General features: G+C 41.0%; 1 protein-coding gene across 1 annotated transcript in view; it reads left to right on the forward strand.

The window, feature by feature from the left end:
• Positions 1-12,044, forward strand: part of PRTG (protogenin) — a 128,679-nt gene extending 116,635 nt beyond the window's left edge. Inside the window, exons 16-20 of the mRNA XM_064267524.1 lie at positions 3,354-3,536; positions 4,803-4,923; positions 8,025-8,190; positions 10,535-10,639; positions 11,161-12,044. Of these exons, the coding sequence (XP_064123594.1) occupies positions 3,354-3,536; positions 4,803-4,923; positions 8,025-8,190; positions 10,535-10,639; positions 11,161-11,544 (959 nt within the window). The 3' untranslated portion in view covers positions 11,545-12,044. The remainder of the gene's footprint in view (positions 1-3,353; positions 3,537-4,802; positions 4,924-8,024; positions 8,191-10,534; positions 10,640-11,160) is intronic.
• Positions 12,045-12,259: the final 215 nt, after the last annotated feature.

Genomic DNA, 12,259 nt, shown 5'->3' on the forward strand with positions numbered 1-12,259 from the left:
TGCTGAGTTCTCTTGGAAGAAGTAATGCTGGAGCAGAGCCATATGGCTGTCTGGAGGAAGCGCAGAGGCCTTGAGGCAAAGTGTGCTCAGTATGTTAGAGAGCAACAGGAAAGTCTGCAGGGCTGAAGGAAGGAGACAAGAGGGCAGTAAGAAACGGTGTTAGGGGGACACCAAGGGGCCAGATCTTGTAGGTCAGACCATAGATTTTATTCTAAGAGAGATGGAAAACATTGCCTGGGTTATTCTGCCAGCCATCTGAAAAACGATTATAAGGAGGTTATTACCTTGTACAAAGAGTGGAAGCTGGGAGACCACTTAAGAGGCAGTCGTCCATGTAAGAGTTGATGGGGGTTTGGACAGAGGAGGTGGCAGTAAAGGTAATAAGATGCCCTTGGAACACAGTATGAAAGAAGAGCCAGCCAGACTTGCCGGTAGATTGACCTGGGGTATAAGAAAGAAAGAGATGACTCCTATAGAGGATAAATGAAATTGGCATTTACTGATGTCAGGGACACTAAGGAGAAGCAGAATTGGTGGTGGATATCAAGAGTTTGGTGTCAAACATGTTAAACGGCGAGACTTAGTAGGCAGTGGGAGGTGAGGTCTGGGTTTCCTGGGAGAGGTGGGGACTGGAGAGAAAACTTAGAAATAATCAGGGTGTCGATGATATTTAAGGCCGTAGAACTGGAAAAAATCACTTAGGGAGTTCAGACAGAAGAAAGGCCTGAAACTCCATCCTGGGTGGCTTCGTCAATCCTGAAACCTTAGTCTTCGGTATTTATATTTTAAATGAATGCTCCTTTGATCACAAATAGCTCACATTTTAATGTAAATTCAATTTACTGAGAGTTATTTTGTACAAAGTACTACACTAGCCACCTTAAAGCTGTGCAAATATGAGAAAAAAAAAGAAAAAAAACAGTAACAAATTTTCTGTCCTACAGAAGGGGAAGAAGATGGAGTCAAAGAAGTGGGCAAGAAGACTTAGGTTTATTGAGTATATACACTTGTGTCAGACACTTGCTAGTGATAGTTTATTTAATCTTTATAATAAGTATGTGAGGTGGGAATTATTGCCCCCATGAGGAAAGTGAAGTCCAGTAACTTGCCCCAGGCCCCCGTTTACTCAGTTGGTGCCTTGCCAGGATTTGATCAGCATTGATCCGACTCTGAGCCTGTAACACTGTCTTGCTTGTGAAGTCCTTGTCTAGCTAAAGGTTCAGACACACGTCCAAGGGGGTAGTCTGAAATCACCAGAGCAGTTGAGTGAGGCCGTCTGATGGTTGGAAGGGACAGATCACTCCGATATTTGGGAACTGTTTTATGTTCCAAGGGGACCAGAATGTTATAAATGGTTTTCTTTTTTCTGAGTGAAAACCCTTTTTTTTTGGTTGGGGAAGAGAGAAGTACACACACGCACACGCATGCACATTGCTGATCCTCTTACAAAATTTAAATTAAATGAATAATAATTAATTTCAGTTCATGGTGTTTTTTTTTTTCCCCAACCACTTTTTGAATTAAATGCATTCTGTGATAAAATGGAAACTCGGTTTATTTATATCTCTGTGAAGAAACTGAAATGTTCTCCGTGCTGGCTCATTGTAGCATGTCACAATGCATCTTTGGTGTTTTGTTTGTCTGTCTAAATCCTGGTAACAGTGGAAAGGCTCTTCCTGACTCTAAATAGAGCACGGTTTGTTTATTTAACAGCTGTGGTTTTGGGTACTCAGGTAGCTCACACTCTCTTCAGGCCAGGTTGAAACCAGAGAACATGAAAACAAGCTGTGGTCAGACCACTGCTCCATTACACATTGCAGGGTGCTTCTGGCACCTTGTGACCTGAAGAGGTGGCACTATATCATGACCCTGACTCTGAGATCACCCCACACTTCACTTACATAAGGAATCTACTCCGGCAAGTACACTGGGGTAGCCAGCTCTGGCCTGGAGGTGACTGCTCCAAGCTATTGAAAGGATCCTGAGTCAGGAAAAAGCAAGGTGAGATCACCTAGGAAAGCCAGGTTTCCCTGTGAGTACCCACCCACAAGTGCTGTAGCAGGAACGCCTGTCTGACTGAACGTCTGTCACACCTGCTTTCTTACTAACCTTAGGATTAATTCTTTGGGGGAGGCCCCTGTGTGAGAAAGCACTTTTGCTGTAGCAGGCCAAGGGCAGCCTCCGAGGAACAACAGTGGCCTAGACCAGGAATCCTTCTGAGCAGTCATACCAACAGAGAAAGGACTTGCAAATACCTTTGTTGTTGTTACCTGCTGCTGTTGTTGTTACCTGACTCATGGAGACCCCATTGTGATCCATAGGATTTTCATTGGCTGATTTATCAGAAGAAGATTGCCAGGCCTTTCTTCCTAGTCTGTCCTAGTCTGGAAGCTCTGCTGAAACTTGTTCAGCATCGTGACAACACACAAGCCTCCACTGACAGACAGGTGGTGGCCGTGCATGACTCATGGTGCATTGCCAAGAATCAAACCCAGGTCTCCGACGTGGAAGGGAGAATTCTACCACTGTGACCTGTCACTGTCTGATCCACATACACTAAGTATCACATATAAATTCAAATGATGATCACTTTCCGGAGAGAAGTGAATGCTAGGCTAATTGCTGATGGTAACTTGGATAGTTAACCTGAGATCTAGGTCTTCAGCACTCTGAGGTTCCTACATAACTTTAGCATTTTCTTTCCTACTTACATTGACGAAATCTTAGATAATGATTAGAAGAGAAAAAAATATATTTGTGCTTTCAAAGGTAATTGTGTTGCTTCTAATTTAAAAAGTAAGAACAAGGTCATCTGTCATAGCTATTACTATAAGTGGTTTAAACACTTCTAATAAGAAAAAAAAAGATTCTCACATTGGATTTAAAAAAAATCCAATTATAATTGTTTAATGTGGGTTTATTATACCATTCTCTCTTCATGTGTGTATGTTTTCAATTTTCATAATACAATATTTTTAATAAAGTTCACAGCCATACTTATGTAAAGGTGTGTGTGTATTTTAAATATTTGTATAAAAGCCCAAACAAAAATATGTGCTAATTTTAAGAACGACACCTAAAACAAAATTCTGGAGAAGGGTTACATGAGGAAGTACACGTGATAATTCTGGATAAAAAATCATATACAGTAAATACACATTCATAGGAAACATACGAAAACGTTGACAATGGAAAATTGTCGTTTTATCTATCTTTACTTTCCGGTGTTCTACAATGAACATCTATAACTTGTAATCAGGAAAATATTTTTAAAATAAAGGACCGGGTTTGTGTGATTGAGAGAATGAATAAAAGGGGAAAGTCTGCTTAATTTGCAATCACTGTGTTTACAGGGGCAATAACTATGGCTTTGCTGGAAAACCTGGTGGCAGGAAACGTGTATATTGTCAAGATATCTGCATCCAATGAGGTGGGAGAAGGACCCTTTTCAAATTCTGTGGAGCTAGCTGTTCTTCCGAAGGAGACTTCTGAATCAAATCAGAGGCCCAAGCGTTTAGATTCCGCTGAAGCCAAAGGTCTGTATATTGCCACAAAAACTGATTTTCCTGAGGAAAATATAAGTATGCATATATATTTTAGCCCCCTTCCACTTTATTTCAAACCCTACAGTTGCAGTATCCCAAAACCTGCGCTCTGTTTCTCGACTTGTGACTGGTGAGGTTCTTTACTCCCAGAAGGCAGCAAAGTTACCTCAGAATTAACTGCAGTTCTCAGACCACTGTGTTCCCAGTCGCTTCTTTTCCCAGCTGTGCAGCCACCAAGAAAGACCAGCAATACCACCCGTGAACTGTGGGAGGAGGCTTCCTGGGAATAAACGGTGGTGATTCTGGTGTTCAGGCTATGAAGAACATGGTTTTCATTAAGACTTTTCACCATAGAAAAACAGCTTTTCCAGAAAGTCGTTTCTCTTCAGAAAAGCAGTTGGAAAAAAATCTCTTTAAAGAGCCACCCTCACCCACTCAGAGTAGCTGTGCTTGTCTTCTGAAGAAGCCGGGTCCGTGTGCAAAACTAGACACCGTCTTTCCCTTGTTTCTGGAAGAGTGAGTCTGGGAGGGGTAGGTTTAAATGGAGAGAATGCCAGCTGACGTCAGGACAGGGTTAAGGGCTCTTAGGTCCCCAGAGAATTCAGTGCCGGGCGTGTGTGTGTGAGTGAGTGACAGAGAGAGAGGTCCATGGTAGCTACCGTATTCTCAGGGCAAACCAAGAACAAGGCTCGTATTCAGTTCTCAGATACCTGGCTCTTCAGATGGTCTAGGGATCAGCAGTGTGGGCATCGCCTGAGACCTTGTTAGATGTGCAGAATCACAGGCCCCACCCCAGACCTAGTGAATCAAACTGCATTTTAACAAGATCCCCGGAGCATTCATGTGCACATTGAAGTTTGAGGGCCACTGCTCTATTACACGTAAATAGAAAACTAATCTGCAGCAGACAGACCTGCCTGTAAGGAAACACGACATGAAAGCTGCCCTTTGATGCGTCAAAGAACGTTTATGCTTTGTGCCTTTAGCATAATAAATATGAACTGATGTTCATGTTTGAGATAAGAATATGTTGTCTAGTCCTCATATTTAGAGTCTTCCATGTTGACAGATAAATGAACCTCTGAAATCACTGATAAAAGAGTAATATGTGTCTTTTCTGTCTCAACATGGATAATGTCAATACTTTTTCTTCGAGAGGAAGAAAAATGATAAAAAAGCAAATATTTACTGATAATTATGGCCAGTGGGATCATGTATTTTTCTGATTGATTCTGAGTAAATGTGTTTGCCATCTAGCATATTCAGGCTATTACCATCTGGACCAAAACTCAATGACCGGCATCGCTGTAGGTGTTGGCATAGCCTTGACCTGCATCCTCGTCTGTGTTCTCATCTTGATATACCGAAGTAAAGCCAGGTAGGTTTCCATTACTAGAGACATTGAGGTGGTTAAAAACATTTAAATTCAGTAGCTGAGGAAACAAATCCAAATCAGCTGCCATTTAGAGTAACTGAGATTTTTCCACTTTAGATACATTGTTGCTTGAGTCCTTACAGCTGTAGAAATGTGCTCACTTTGGAGGGGAGATTATTGCCGTTTGAAAAACATTACTGTGCCAATAAAATATCCCTAAATAAGGACCTCATTTCCTTAGTATTTTGTGTGAGAAACACAAATTATATCCTTGGGCTTAAAAAGAATGACATGCTTAATCTGGTCTCTGCTTATTGAGAGATTCCATTAGTCTCTGGGATATTTCCATATTTAGGTGGCACCTGAAGTGCCCAGGGCACTGGGACCACCACCCTTACCACCATAGGACATATGGTTGGGATTTCCCAGACAAGGATTAAGACAAATACAATAACTAGGGGTTGGGTTCCCTATAAACTCTGTCAAGCAATCTAATCTGTGCTTTGACTTTGGCTAAATTTTCAGCAGAAACTTGCATTGAGTAAACTTGTCTCTAACTTTTTATATTTTGGCTTTTATTTATTTTCATAAGGTTCCTTTTTAAATAAAAAAAGCAAAGTTAAATACACACTGTTTTTAGGTAATCCTCATCACTAGTCTCTCTCTATCAATTAGCATAGATTATTAAGAGTTTATAAGTGTTTGGTACTTGTACATAGAAACATACTCAGAAACATACTAATGAAAGTTCTAACATCTTTTTGTTTATTGAAATGGCATAGTTTTACTGTCCAAGTTTCTCTCTTTAAGAATTTTTATCAGAACATTATGCGCTTTGCTTTAGTGATGCCTACATCTTGCTGAGGAGGGAAAACTCTGTGGATCACAACGGTCTGATCCTGTTATGCCTGGGTTGCTCAACAGCAGCTAACAGCAGCAGCAAATCTTGCAGAGTGGCTGCTGTAAATTGGCCATCATTAGTTGGCAAGTAAGCTGTTTGTTACTGCAACAATCTACAGATCCAAAGAGAAAAATGCAGATAAAAAAGAATGATTTTTGTACAAATTAGAAGTAACAATGATAAATAATAGCACCTTATAAACAATTGAAGTTTTGTTAAGTGTTTGTAAAAAGTAATTTTATATAAGCAGAAATTGAGGCAAAAAAATTAAAAAGCCTCCTAAGAGCTGGAAATGGAAAACCAAAAGGGAGGAATACGCTCGGTGTTGCTCAAGCTGAAAGGACTGAAGAAAAAATTCAAGCCTTGAGATGCAACAGTGAAGGATTCTATGGGGAAAATATTAAATGACGCAGGAAGCATCAAAAGAAGATGAATACACAGAGTCATTATACCAAAAAGAATTAGTCGATGTTCAACCATTTCAAGAGGTAGCATATGATCAGGAACCGATGGTACTGAAGGAGGAAGTCCAAGCAGCTCTGAAGGCATTGGTGAAAAACAAGGCTCCAGGAATTGATGGACTATCAGTTGAGATGTTTCAACAAACGGATGCAGCACTGGAGAGATGTTCACTCGTCTATGCCAAGAAATATGGAAGACAGCTTCCTGACCAACTGGTGGAAGAGATCCATATTTATGCATATTCCCAAGAAAGGTGATCCAACTGAATGTGGAAATTATAGAACAATATCATTAATATCACACACAAGCAAAATTTTGCTGAAGATCCTTCAAAAACGGCTGCAGCAGTATATCGACAGGGAACTGCCAGAAATTCAGGCCGGTTTCAGAAGAGGACATGGAACCAGGGATATCATTGCTGATGTCAGATGGATCCTGGCTGAAAGCAGAGACTACCAGAAGGATGTTTACCTGTGTTTTATTGACTATGCAAAGGCATTCGACTGTGTAGATCATAACAAATTATGGATAACATTGCCAAGAATGGGAATTGCAGAACACTTAATTGTGCTCATGAGGAACCTCTACATAGATCAAGAGGCAGTTGTTCAGACAGAACAAGGGGATACTGATTGGTTTAAAGTCAGAAAAGGTGTGTTGCAGAGTTGTATTCTTTCACCATACCTATTTAATCTGTATGCTGAGCAAATAATCCGAGAAGCTGGACTATATGAAGAAGAACGGGGCATCAGGATTGAAGGAAGACTCATTAACAACCTGCGTTATGCAGATGACACAACCTTGGTTGCTGAAAGTGAAGAGGACTTGAAGCACTTAGTAATGAAGATCAGAGACCACAGCCTTCAGTATGGATTGCACCTCAACATAAAGAAAACAAAATTCCTTACAACTGGACCAATAAGCAACATCATGATAAACGGAGAAAAGACTGAAGTTGTCAAGGATTTCATTTTACTTGTGTCCACAATCAATGCTCATGGAAGCTGCAGTCAGGGAATCAAATGATATATTGCATTGGGCAAATCTCCTGCAAAAGACCTCTTTAAAGTGTTGAAGAGCAAAGATGTCACCTTGAAGACTAAGGTGCGCCTGACTCAAGCCATGGTATTTTGAAGCGCGTCATATGCATGTGAAAGCTGGACGATGAATGAGGAAGACCGAAGAAGAATTGATGCCTTTGAATTGTGGTGTTGGCGAAGAATATAGAATATACCATGGACTACCAGAAGAACGGATAAATCTGTCTTGGAAGAAGTACAACCAGGATGCTCCTTAGAGGCAAGGATGGCGAGACTGCGTCTTACATACTTTGGACATGTTGTCAGGAGGGATCAGTCTCTGGAGAAGGACATCGTGCTTGGCAAAGTACAGGGTCAGTGGAAAAGAGGAAGACTCTGAACGAGGTGGATTGACACAGTGGCTGCAACAATGGGCTCAAGCATAACAACGATTGTAAGGATGGCTTGGGACTGGGCAGTGTTTCCTTCTGTTGTGCACGGGGTCGCTATGAGTCGGAACCAACTCGACGGCACCTAACAACAACAACAACAAAATCATAGAAGTTTGCACTGGTGAGTGGAATTGAAACCCAGTACTCAGGGTCTAGAGATATTTGAGAAACAGGTATTAATGTTTACAAAGTTGTCATTATAGGCCAAATGTGGTATAATTGCCTGTGTCATCAGTGAATTGAGATTTCCTTTTGTTGACCACATTTCAGGAAATCATCTGCTTCTAAGACAGCACAGAATGGAAGTCAGCAGTTATCTCGCCCCGGTGCCTCCTTAGCCAGTGGAAGTGAAGTGGGGAAGAGCCTGGAAGGAGCTGTAGAAAATGAAGAATCCTTAACACCAATGATGATGCCCAGCAGCTTCATTGACGCAAAGGTATCCTGAGCCGAGAGACTGACTGGCTGCGTGATCCTTTTCTGCATTTGTCTTCCCTCTATATGTAAAATTTACTTACCAGAAAACACGTCTGTTGGATGTATTATATCTTTACTCTTTTTAATGAAATATAAAGCAATTTCACGTAGATCCTTCCTCACAAAAAATATTTGAGGAGAAGAAGATGGGGGTAGAGAAAGGAAAAAAGAATAAAGGATGAAAGAGATACAGGAAAAAATGAGAAGGTAGCATACACTCAGATCAATAGGATTACATGGTACTCAGATGTCTTAAGAACCCTGTGGTCATTAGTCTGTATTTACTATAATTTGGACTGCCCTGTATTTATTGGGTGGACAGTTTTTTATTCATCTACTTTACACTTGGTTTGGTTGCTATTTAACTGAATTGACCATCAGAACAGCCCAGGTGTGAATGACATTTTTAAAATATGGAGTGTCTGAGTAGATGCCTCAGGAGCTTCCCCGTCACGGCCTGGGAAGTTGGCCATAGTAAAGAATTGTCACTGGAAGCTGTTACTCTGCGTCCTTCCCAGTGTGTGTGATGATAGGGCAGTGAGAGGCTTTATGAGCACCAGCTTGAAGTTATTTGTAGTCACATTGCAACATTAGGTAACATGCATTATTACAGAGCTTCCAGACATTTTTGTGCAAAGCAAACCAGGATGCTACTAAAATAAATTCAACTCCTAAAGCAGTTCTAGCATCAAGTGGTGTTGGGAAAAAGGCGGAGAGCCTATCTTTGAGATAAAGGAGAAATCAAGCTCTCTGTGCTGTAAATCAGGTGTCCACAAACTACACCTGACCAGCCCTCACCCTGTTTGCATATGGCCACCCCTGAGTTCAGAATGGTTTTTACATTTTAAAACAGTTACCAAAAAAAAGAAGAGAAGAAAATGAGACCCAGACGATACGTGGCCTGCAAAGCCTAAAATATTTACCGTCTGGCCCTTTACAGAAAAAGTTTGCCAAACCTTGCTATGAATTATTTTCCCCAGCTCTTCCCTAAAATTTAGAATGATAAAAATATAACAAAATTTCAGGCAATTTTGGTATTAAATTTTATCCAGTTATCTTTAACACATGTCTTGTACTTATGCCTAACACAGTGCTATATCCTGTATTTGTGTTATGGGTAAATAATCATTGATTTCTATAACTCCTCTTGTCCTTTTTTTGCAACTTAGCTTTTATTTTCTAATACAAATTAAACCTTTCAACTTATTTCAAATTAATCTTGAAACATTAGAGTGTAAACCTTTTAAATAGCAGCCTTTAGTGTGTCAGAGTAGAACTGTGCTCCATAATGTTCCCGGTTGGTGCAAACAGTTAACGTGCTTGGCTGCTAACCGAAAGGTTGGAGGTTTGAGTCCACTTAGAGACACCGCAGATGAAAGGCCAGGCAGGCAGTCTACTTCTGAAAAATCAGCTCTTGAAAACCCTATGTAGCTTAGTAAGTAAGCATAAAACGTACTAAAATATACTGTGGTTCTGTTATTACTAGCTTGGAACTGGACATGAGAAAGGAAAGGCGAGAAGCAAAGTGGGGAGGAAACTTGGAAAAAAGAGGGAGAATCTAAAGTAAAAGAAGGAGGCAAGGGAAGTGGAGGCTCGGAGCAAGATCAGAGGCCAGACCTTCAGTTCCCTTGTTGTTGTTGTCAGGTGCCGTCAAGTCGGTTCCGACTCGTTGTGCCCCATGTACAACAGAACGAAAGAATGAAACACTACCCGGTCCTGCACCATCCTCACAATCGTTGTTAGGCTTGGGCGCATCGTTGCAGGCACTGTGTCAATCCATCTCTTTGAGGGTCTTCCTTTTTCTCACCGGCCGTCTACTTTACCAAGCTTGATGTCCTTCTCCAGGGACTTACCCCTCAGTTCCTTTTTAGGAAGTGATTATCCTACAAGTTGATCCCCCAGTTATTGCTACTTTTATTGAGCACATGTGAGCTTGGTACAGTTTTTTCTCCCCAACTACTTCTTTTTAAATTTTTCAAACATACAGAAAGGTTGAAAGAATAATTTAATGAATACCCAAGTAATCGTTAATCTTTTGTCATATTCCTTTGCTTGCTGTACCATTTGAGAATAAGTTATTGGAGTCATTACACTTTATCCCAAATACTTCAGCATATTTATCTTTCTTAAGAATAGTCCTAGTATATCGTTTTGATCAGTAACAAATTTGTGCTGCTTGTGTAAAAGAAGAAAGAGTGATGTCTTTGATCTCTTTTCTTTTGACATTGAAAATGTTGTGTACTGCTTGGGATAAACTGAAGTCTGTGATACCAGGATATTTACATTTTCTCCTTTTATTTCCCCAGGGAGGAACTGATCTGATAATTAATAGCTATGGCCCTATAATTAAAAACAACTCTAAGAAAAAATGGCTTTTTTTCCAAGACTCTAAGAAGATAAAAGTTGAGCAGGTAACTGACCTAAATGAGAAAAAGCTTTGGCAATTCATGGTATATGAAATGATTGTCAGAGAGAGAGAAAAATATAAATTAATGCTTTATTTTAATTTCTGGGTTCTTACTGGATATGGCTTTATTAATTTGGGACATGACTTTCTGGGGAGCCATGACTGACCACTGAAATGACAGAACAGTAATCAAAACTGTGGTTTTCAAGTAGATGTGGGGGCCACAGTGGAAAAAGGAATAGGGTCAGGGCCATGTGTCACAGCCACTGAAGCAGCTTTTTTTTTTTGACAGTCCCCTTGCCCCAGGTAATTCTGACAGGTAATTCTCCTCTGTGGGGAACCACTGACCTACAAAATCCCTTCATGATGATGACCTTTCTCCCATGTACTTGAACAGTTTGCTCTCTCAGGAGATACAGGATACATACAACCAGATTTATTATTTTCCAGGAGCACATTATCATCGCTGATAAACGTCACTGGAAGATGTTTATCACTGATGGCATTTTCTGTATTTTTGTCTAGGCTCAAAGAAGATTTTCTCCAGCGGTCTGCTTTTACCAGCCAGGCACTACTGTGTTAATCAGTGACAAAGACTCTCCCCACTCCCCCAGTCAGACAGCCAGCTTCCCGAGGCCCTTCGGTGCTGCTGCTGATGCTGAGCACTCAGCAAATAGTGAAGGCAGCCACGAGACTGGGGATTCTGGAAGGTTTTCCCACGAGTCCAGTGATGAGATACACCTGTCCTCAGTCATCAGTACCACACCCCCGACCTCTTCCTGCTTCACGGGCAGCGATTCAGGTGGGAATCACGCCGTGAGCAAATGTGAAGACCCTGCAGGGCCGCCGGTTGCTGAGCAGACTTCCTCTCCGGTTCCAGTTCCACGGCCACCGTCTGCTATGCTGTGATTTGATAAAAATGATTTTCCAATCTAGACAGCCACGTTCAGGTATCGTCACCTGTAAGTCTGTTCGAAGGACAATGAACAGGGAGCCAAAGCCTTTTGTGAAAATCTTGATGTCTTACTGGGTATTTCAGCCTTTTTTGAATGTGTGTGTGTGTTTTTTTTTTTTAACTCATATATTTTGAATGTGTTATTGTCAGCAATGTGAACAGACAGGATCTTTGACTGGATTATAAAATAGATCACTGGAGCAAAGGGAAGACTTTGAAAGCCCCTTTGCTGACTATCTACCTCAGTTTGCCAGATGGCAAACCCTGAAGACAGCTTTGTTACCTCGTTTGTTGTTTTAGTGTCTCAGCTACATAACCAACGATACTTCCTACTAGCATTTTGTTTTCATTGCTGTATGTGTAATATGTAATGTGTTTGATCAAAGGAGTCACATAGGTAGATGAGTAAGAATGTTTATCTGAAGCTCTGATTTAAAAAAAAAAAAAAACAAAACTGTGACACCTGCATGGTTCAGATAGTGTAACACCTCTGACTGTGAGGACTGTTAAACCACTGAGAAGGGAAAAAGTGGGAGTAATATTGCTAAAAGGCCTTTATGTTTTGGGCGTTAGAGCCTGAATGCTTCACCTGCTGTATCCCAAACCCCAGCCTGCCGAGAGCCGTGCCTTTCTGCCTTCTCCTTTGGCCCACAGTTGGCCGAAGGCTGC

This window comes from Loxodonta africana, chromosome 13, assembly GCF_030014295.1.
Source record: "Loxodonta africana isolate mLoxAfr1 chromosome 13, mLoxAfr1.hap2, whole genome shotgun sequence".
In the NCBI taxonomy this organism is placed as follows: domain Eukaryota; kingdom Metazoa; phylum Chordata; class Mammalia; order Proboscidea; family Elephantidae; genus Loxodonta; species Loxodonta africana.